Consider the following 10176-nt stretch of genomic DNA (forward strand, 5'->3'; position numbering starts at 1 on the left):
CACATATTATTACGGCCAAGAAGGCATTCATTCCTGTATTCAAGAAGTGAACTAGTGTAGTAAAGGTGACACTAGTGTGGTAGACTGGTATTACTTACCAACATTGCAACTACTCATGGCATCCATATTGGTGCCACTTTTACAACTATCTAACTAGTTTCATTTTTAGAATTAGAGTCATGGCTACCTGGCTAGTATGTCTTCTACAAGTACAATCATTAACCTACAACACAACATATTTGTCCATTTTGGTACTTTCCCGTCATGCTGACCATCTCTGAAGAAAAAACATTCTTGTTTTTTTTTCTCCTGAAATCAGGCGAAAGTTAATGCGTGCACTGATGTCAAAAATTCACTTGCTGTGGCCTTATCTTATGCAAATGCTTGAGAACCAGGGAAATGAATTGGTGTGGCCCTACTGAAGCAATACTAAAGTGTTGTGTTCCCAGCTCCATCTCTCCCCCCTTGTAGCCCCTGGGAAGCTGCATGGTGCAGTGACAGATGGCAGTGGATGGGACAGAACAAAGCACGCTCAGCCAGCAGCAGGTGGGGACGGTTGATGATGTCATGGCCGGTGGTGGGGCTATTGTCTAACAACAAGACATGCCTGCTAGCTGTTTGACTGTATGGCAGATAGTTAGATAAGGACATTCTGAACTCACCAGTTTGTAGAACAGCCACAGTGCCGGCAACAAGTATGAGGTTATATCAAGTAGGTCAATTAACACAATAACATGTGTTATATAAATGTGTTACATAATCTGGCTCATCAAAGTTGTGAATGGTCCTACTTCATTGACAGATTGTATATGACTATTAACCTACATTGCACACATAGCACAAGCCCTGCAGGGACATGAGCATTACTGAAACTGACAAGCCACATTGTATGCAGAAAGCAAAATTAAGGCAGATGGTCATTATGAGAAAGTCACTATGATTCACATTGTTCGCATTGGTTGTTAGTTCTACCATTGAAGGAGGTTATTTAACGTCCTTACTCCACCTACCAATTTTAGATATTTCTCCTGCTGGCAAAAGATGCACTCCGTGTTTTATGACTTATATCTTTCCATCTGACATATTTCTTCAAAATTCATCCAGGAATATGATGTACATTATTATGCACACATATATAGACATTTCTGTAATGTTACAGTAGGTACCTATACAATATATACATATACTATACCAGTCCCCTGAATAGGGCCCCAATAACCACCAAGTCCCAACTGCCATTACCAGACTGAAAAACAGCAAGATTTAGAGAATCCAAGGTCATCATCCAGGGGCTTGGAAAATACCAGTACTGCTCTACATCAGGCAGCATATGCATAAGATAGATAAGGAATTATATCATGGCCTTACTTGACTAACATGATGTGGCAAGAAGATACCTGAGTGTACAGTTACTGTTATTATTTACTGTTACTCAGTTCCCTTTAAGATACTTGACCCTACAAATGTTTGATTTATAATTACAAGATTACATGGGGACCCCATCAAGTCCTTAATAATAAACAATGAGGAGGAGCCTGAGAAAACTTAAGGCCAGTCCCCATGGACATCTTTCCCTTTGTAGCAATATGTATTTAGTGTGGAAATTCTAGAAATTCTTTTGTCAATGATAGACAGTAAGAAATATAAAAAAATGTGGAAATAAAAAGTCGGTATGGCTATTGAGTCAGTAATGAAAATGCTGTAAATGTGAGGTAAAGGTGAACCTCAGCAGACATAGATTATACAAATTAGGACAAAAAAGTCCTCTTAAAAAAACAGGTGTCTTTAAAAGCAAAGGGCTTCCATACTTGCGTTATCTTCTAGAATGCATTGCTATGCTATGGAGGGTAGCCTTTCAGCAAAAATTAGAATCTTTCCTCCCATCTTCTTGGATATAACATTTAGAATAATTTTGGACCTGGAAGATACCTTTTATCGCAGTCATCACCTCCATTCAAGTCCCACTGTTGAACGAGAAATTACGTCATATTTATTTCACATGCCCTGGATGTGCAGACATAGACATTTGTGAATTGGCCAGCCTAAGAAGAGTGATGATTACAGAAATCCTGTATGGACCTATTCAGCTTCTCCTCCCTTAATTGCATTCATCCTTCAGAAAGTAAATGTCCATCTTTACTGCAGCATCAGCCTCCTCCCTGCAGACGTACTGAAGGGTAGTGCACTTTCATAGCAATTTGGTGCAAGAAAAGGCCATGGCTGGTACAGCATCATTTGGATATTAGTACCAAAAGGGTAACAACAAGTTTTAATCATTGTTTAAATGACTACGAAATCAGTAAACATTATATGATCAATGAACTTGTCTTCTTGTTTGATCAGCTTGTGAATATTTTCGATCCTATTTGTCACTTATTTTTACTACAATATAGTATATGTATGTATGTAGATTAGGGGTGGGTACCAGTACAGAAAATTCGGGTCCGGTTCAAGTCCAGAGCATCAGGTTCAGGTTTGGACCTGAACCTGATTCAGTACTGAGAACTTGTGAATGGACGTCCATTTTGCAACAAAGACATCTGTTTCGTGGAGTATTTGACTCCCAGTGCCGTTTTAAAATCCTACAAATATATGTACCTCTGTACCATTGACTGTATAACTTGGTAAAAATGACTCTACTTCGCTTTTGTTAATTTCCTCGACCGGTAATTTATATATAGCCCCGAAACATGAGAAAGCCTGGTCTTATAATCTGTTCATTTTCCAATCGGTCCAACATCCGGTCCACCGAATTTTTTCAGGTCCGTTTTTTCAAGACCTGTCCAATAAGAAAAAAAACGGTTTTGTACCAGTACCTAGCCCTAATGTAGATACAGGGCCTACAAAACAGTAACTCAAGTTATATTAGCAAGGTTTAGTTCTACCTTGCCAACTAGTACAGAGAAATGTTCTGTGAATGAAAATGCAGTGTTGGTTCTAAGAAAAAATTTTTGTGTACCAGGTCTAATGACATCCCCAAGATAGAGATTTTGGGGATGAAGTAGGTATGCATTGATTTTGTTCATTTGATATCATATACACTTGTGCATTGTATCTCCCTTAGGCCTAAGGTGGGAATACAAATAGAGATAGGAAGGCATTGATCGATAATCATAATCTTATCTGAAATGCTTGATTCTCTAGTTTCTGTCAGTTTGTAATTACCGTACTGGTACTTCATTTTGATGCTAGGCAACAGCAAACACAATTGATTCAATTTTTATGCCGTTATGCATTAATCCTTAGGCTCGTTCTCTTTTCCCCACACAAAGAATCAAGTTTGCCAATGCCCAGTTTAGACTAACCCAAACCTGAAAACATTACATTTAATGTCTCAAATCAAAGGGTTGCCCCTGAAACAATCCTACTACTGGCTCGTTCTCATTTAAATGTCGAAATGCTGTCGCCTGACTTTATGCCTTGATATGGAGCAAATTATAGACAACATCACTGGTTCCTTCATTTTTCCACAACCCCTGTAATATTTTACAAAAGATACACCACAACATTCGTATTGGTTGATGGCTTAGATTATCATAGCCACTTGTGGGATTTCACACCCTAAAAAATGGCTGTCGCCTGAGAAGAAACGAAGAATTCAAATAGTAGCCAAAAATGTAACAATTCAGTTCCCAGAATGATTGTTCGGCAGGTGAAACCAGCTACCAAGGCCCTCTTACCGATCACGTCAGATCGCTACTGTCACTGATCTTGGAGGCTGTGTGAGGTGGTTTATAACCCATCGCCAGATTCAGTAACAAACGTTACCATCACGAGTACGATATTGTAAAGTCTACTGTTGTAACAAACGCTACCGGTAACGTTTGTTACCTACCCTGTTTTTTGGCTATGGTTGAAAGAGATATTTTCCTAAACAACCTGGTAGTTTTCACCGAAAATAAAGCTGATTTATTTTTCGACCAAAAAAATGCCATTTTCGACATTTCAATGAGAACCAATGTACTACATGTTTTCTGGTATATCTTCAATCTTCATTAAATAAATATTCATAGAGATCACTACTTGACAACTTTTAATCCTTCAGAACTCAAGATATATTTTCAAAGACAAATATGACCAAAATACGATTCTTCATGGTCATTATTCACTAAAGGCACTGAAAGTCTTCTCTCATCCATCCAACAGACACACAAGAAGTCAGACAATAACATCGGATATACAACATTAAAGAACACTATCTATTGTTACAACTACAAGGTTTAAACACTGGAAAAATAGAAAGTTTGATATACAAGTAATGTCTGAATGTCTTCTCTTCCTGTTCCTTTCTTCAGCAAGCAGTCTTTACATCACGTCATGTAATATACATGAGGCTCCCTATGTTTCAACTCTACAGCTGATAAATGCAGCAATGTCTAAAAACTGTCATTGGCATTGCTATGGTATGCATCTAGGGATATCAAATGTAGAAGTAAACCAAGAAAAACTGTGCAGGGGTGCCAAATGCCCAACAATAGTTGTAAAATTTATGATGGAATTGACATAATATAATTATCTGGGAAACACGGTATTAGCACTTATGACTATGTGAGTATAGTGTGGTATGCTGAAAGCTCTCAGGTAAATTTCACTTCATGTCTGTTATTCCAGTCACAAAATTATCAAAGAATGCAAACACATGTATGAAGGCGTGAATCTTCCAACTGCCACTGGACATTGAGATGACCTACAAACCCCCTACAGTAAAAAAACTGGCACACCCCCTTGTGTTGAACAGTCTGAATAGAAAGCCAAAGTTGTTCACAGCAACCATCCCACAAAAGGCCCATGTCATCAGTATCACCACATAAACAAGTTGGTTCCTGAGAATTTAGACATGCATAAACTCTTCTGCTCAGAACTTATGATTTACAATATTCATTTTTTGCCTCAATTACAATGTGACCGTTAAAATTGGACAAAGGGTGAAGATGCCCATATGAATTTCTGAAAAGGGGCATCAGACATTTTTCTTAGAATACATGGACAACTAGTCTGTACATAGTTGGCAAATAGTACAATATTTTGTATCATGAATCGTGAAACTTTTGCGGGTGTTTTATTTCAATGACAACTCTGTCATGAATTCATTATTTTTAACGCACTACAGAATTGTTTCAACAATGAACTTAAAATGCCACTAAAACCGCTTTCCCCCTACTGTTGCGAAATAAAACCACCGCAAAAGTAAATGCATTCCCAGTACGATAACAACAAGTACAAATGAATGCAGTCAAATGTACTTGTTAAAATCTCAAAACAAACTTGACCTTTTCCCCTTCAATTAGTACACTGTCCTCTTCAGAAAACAGATATTTGGGTCTCTTATTTCACTTCCTGACAGCCAACAGTTATTACCTTTTATCGCATTCATAGCACCACAACACTGAAAACGGTGGTAATAATGGTTTCCCCCCTAGAATTTGTGACTTTCTAATTTTCAGTTACATATATCCAACATGATTGAGAAATGCAGACTTCAGTGCAGGAGAGCAAGCTACATTTAGGACATTGTGTCACAAGCCTTTCATGTCGGCTTCATATTCGTACTGAACATGTTAACATGTTTCCCCCAAAGTCATCCATTCTGTACACTGATTCTTTTGTATTTCTTTACAATACACCAAGGAGAACATGTGTGTGTGTCTGTGTTTCTTAGGACTAATAATATTACTCTGGTCAGGGCTGTTTGTCCCATTTTGTGTTCAACACACTGATTAACCTCTGAATGATATCACAACAAAAATTGTAAGTAAACATAATAACAAAGGCATGAAGAGGCTGTTGGGACACCCCTATCAAGTACATGTTGGTCTGTGATGTGATGTAGGTCTCAGCATCTCCTGCAGAGGAAGGGAATAAAAGTTTACTTACACATCCACACAAACTTTAAACACTTTTGAAATGTAAATGTGAAAATACACTGTCACATGAACTACATTCTTGTCTGACATTCAAATGCAGCTGATTTAATAAAATGTATGGATATGCTTCTCCAATATATAATTTGAAGAAAGCCATAAAGTTGACAAAATGCATGCAGCAAATTTCAATGTCACTTCACCCTGCCATTTAACCCCAATGCGGATACAAATTTGGCCAAGAACTAAAACAATGCTTATTTGTTTATGTGGATGACATCCTCTGGGCACCCCCAATTGATGCTGAGACCGTAATGCAAAGAAAAGTTGGCCAAAATAGAAGTTGACTTCATTCTGACATTTAAGCGGCCAGGAAGGTTGAATAAATGACTGAAGACACTAAACATGGAATACCAAATAATAAATTCTTAATATCTTCTTTGGCTTTCTATGATATCAGTATTTTTTTCCCAATATTTATTTTTGCAACTTTAAGCATCTTTTTTGTACTATCTACACTATGATGACAATAAACTTTTTTGTAATGGCCAAAAATTCAAAGGCACACAGTGACAGAGATGTCATCCATATAATCAAGTCTGTTTAGCCTAATAGACAAGAAGTACATATTTCCAGATTGAAAGGTGTAACCATTCACCACAAAAACACCAGCATGGACAATTAATGTGTCAAACAAAGACACCTTTGTTCCATGTATAGCTAACTGAAAAGGTGTTTGATTGCTTGTTGACAAATCAGTGGTGGCCACAATTTAATTCAGACAGACCTCCAAAATATTTGGTGCTAGAGATAAACATAAGATTAAGAAACAAAAACACAATTAATGAGTTGGAGTTTAATAATTTGCTTTAGTTCTGAGTCTTGGGCCAAGTATACTGCATTTTTAAGTTGTACTTCAGAATTTTATACTGATAACACAAACAAACAAAGTTGCAATTCTACCTCTGAAATGTAGTACATGTAGTAACAATTTCTGGAATAGTTGCTTTGAATTACCAATGTAATTGTTAATATTACCACAGGTGGCTGACATTTACATTGAATCAATAACCCACACAACTATGTTACACTTGAAATTGCTGTTATGCCCTAATATTTTCCAAATCTGACCTAATTAAACCTTGACATACCTCAAGTTTTCCCTGGTATATTCTGCTATCTCTTCCATACATCTAGAATTAATCATTATAAGGGAGTGATGTGTAGGAGTGTACATAGGCCAACTGTACTTTGACCCCAAAACATGATTAGCCAGGGAAACTCAATAAAAGGTGTGGCTCTGTGACGGTTTCAGGCCATGTGATGTAGCCCATTGGCTGAAGTGCAAGTTTCAAACATCTTAGTCAGACATGGCATATAACACACAAGCCTGTTGGTTTAGACTTTGTCCAGTGTGTGTGCTTGCTTTCTGACAGCAGGTGAGAAATATGTTTGTACAGGACTAAATTATAGTTGCTCTTTGATCACGCATTAACATTCAAGGATACCAATTAATCTTTAATAGAAAAACACACCACACTGTCTAAACTGAGTTTTAGTTATCAGATGACAGCTAGCGATTCTTTGAAGTATGATAGTGAGATGGCTGAGGTCATGGCAGAAAAAATACAATAACAGAGGGACTTCATGTCTATATTGATGTTGAGTCTTAAAAAGTATTGTATTGTCAGCATATGCAGCAAGACTCTCCTATTTTCTAATGGCACCTGTCCAATTTACCTCACACTTCAAGCCTGACAATTGATCCAAGTCACCACTGGCACTGTACTGTATTGACTTGGATCCATCTATGCTCACTGAGACATAACCATCACCTCACAACTGCATAGATACAAAGCTCTACATGATGACCTCTGCCCATTCATCACTGTCCATGCAACAAGTGACATCCTTAATTTCACACTCCTCATCGACACACCTAAAAGCCACCCTTCAGTTGGATTGAAATCACCTTAAGAGATCCAAAGAGCAATGAAGAAAAATCAACTGAAAATTAAGTTATGATGAGCTACACAATAGGTTCCAAGTGACAAAGATCAACACTATAATATAACACTCAGTCTCAACACCGCTACATAATATTTTCTAATATGAATGTCTTGACTACCTTGACTGCAAACAAACAAATCCATGATTTTCATAATTTTCACCAGTACTGATTTTTCAGGACCAAAGGTATGGCCTTATCTGTAGTAGACAAAGACTCTGAAGATCAATAAAGTAAGACAAAGTCTGTGACATTCATCCATGCAGAAGCTCACCTCAGGCTAACTCCAGTGCTGTGGGAGTTGTGCCAGAGGGGTGGACTTTTGACCATACATCACCATATCAAGGCAAATATTTGGGGACAAATCTGGCACAGGAGCCAAGCTACAGTTCAACCGGGCTAGAATTCCACCAATGACCTACCACTGCTACTGTGGACATCTCACCCCACCCAGACACAACATGTTGACTAAGGCCTGATCACTGATCTGGTGCCTAAACAAACACTGATAACACCATCAGGTAACTAGCATCAGGATTTACCACACATGGGAAATATACCCAGAGGCATGTTCCATTCCTACCTATCCAACGCAGACTGTTGTAATTATTAGTAATAGCATATCCGATTTTCTTTTTCAATCTTACATGTCTACAAACAAGACGAAACTCACTTTGTCATCATGTATCAACCCTTCTTTCTACTACATAGGACAGGAATGCATTGATAAAAATATATGAATGTCATTTTTATAATTTTCACTACAGCACAATTTTCACTGATGATCAAATAATGTTGTCATTTGCAAACTCTGAGACATTTTAATTTTAAGATAACTTATTAAATCAAAGGTACTAATCCAAAACGTGCATTTCCTTAGATGCAAGTATCTGTCTTATTCAAAACTTTCTGTCATTGCTACAAATGTTCTGTTTTAACAAACATGGATTAACATATTATGCCCTGGTTTAAGTGCTGCCCCGACCTATCTGGTCTTAATGGTTCCCAACATGGATGTTTTGTTGGTAACTGTGCAAACACAAAAGTATTGAATACATGAAAGACAAAAATACATTAATACCATTTCCTAAACACGACTCAAAGAATCCCAGCAGGGTTAAGCCACAATTTCTGCATAACAATCTGTGGCAACACATCCCTGACACTCACCTATGACTACTCTGCAGTTTTGTTTGTGTGTAAATATTTCCCAGCGATGGCCTCCTCCAGCCGTTTCCTGGCTTGTCGAACACGCTCTTCCTGTTTCCTAATGTCCTCATCTGATACCACCAATGGTTTCATCAAGGGTTGGTCTAAAGAGAAAAATGCAAGAACAGGGAGAAGAGGTGTTTGAGTTAAGTATGGATTATAAAATTGTAAAACTTGGAAATCTTGTTGGACTTCAATTTATTTAGCATTCATCCAGTTAATGCTATTTTTACAAGGACTGATACCTTGGGAGATCTGCTTGACTACATCTCCCTATGATCCAAATCAGGAAACTTGGCCCCATACATACACATTGCACTACATACCAGTGTTGAGCCAGACTGCTGGGTTCTTTTCTACAGTGGATGGTGCTGTGGTCTGTCCTGTGATAGGGTTGTTACTAAGGTGCAAACTGGAGGCAATACTCTGTAACAATGTCTCATCATTCCAGCCTGGTCCCAAACCTGCGCAAGGAAAGACATAATTGCATCAAAATTCAAAACATACATGGATGAGAGGAGACCATAACACGACAATAACACTCTACATGATAAATACAACAGAATGCATACAAAGTACATTGTCTTTTCTCATGCACTTTTGTGTTAGCCTGATAGGGGGCATAACTGCATGTTCAGCAAATAGGGCTGCTGACCTTCTAAGCTCTTGGGTAACTCCATGTTCTTGATGACTTCCTCTGCAATGTCACAAGCATTCATTCCCTGAAGACGCTTTTCCCAGAATAACTGCAGAGAGGGGGAAATGTGAGATTGGAAAAGGATAGACTACAAGAACATTATAACTATACTACTCAAAAGACTAATGCTAGCTTTTGTATCAAAAGACATTACATAATTAAAAAAGCAAATATAAAACACTGACTTAATGTAATGTTAGTTAGCTAAGTGCAACATATGCTTAAATCAAAATATAAATAAAATACTTTATGTTAGAACTTTAGAATATTATGGTACTGTGTTGCAGCAACACTCAACTTTGGTTATTCAAGGGTGATTTTACATTACACAGATGATAAAGACGCACCTGGGATATATGTGAAATTGGATCACTACTGCCTTTTTCTGCAGTCTCTGACTT

General features: G+C 37.7%; 1 protein-coding gene across 1 annotated transcript in view; it reads right to left on the bottom strand.

The window, feature by feature from the left end:
- Positions 1–4178: 4178 nt before the first annotated feature.
- LOC118406361 (methyl-CpG-binding domain protein 2-like) overlaps positions 4179–10176 on the bottom strand; it is a gene marked incomplete in the record, with an annotated part of 12434 nt that continues 6436 nt past the window's right edge. The window contains 5 exon segments of the mRNA XM_035806330.1: positions 4179–5843; positions 9040–9182; positions 9405–9542; positions 9734–9824; positions 10123–10176. Coding sequence (XP_035662223.1) covers positions 9046–9182; positions 9405–9542; positions 9734–9824; positions 10123–10176 — 420 coding nt within the window.

The sequence above is a fragment of the Branchiostoma floridae genome, chromosome 2 (genome assembly GCF_000003815.2).
Source record: "Branchiostoma floridae strain S238N-H82 chromosome 2, Bfl_VNyyK, whole genome shotgun sequence".
Lineage (NCBI taxonomy): Eukaryota > Metazoa > Chordata > Leptocardii > Amphioxiformes > Branchiostomatidae > Branchiostoma > Branchiostoma floridae.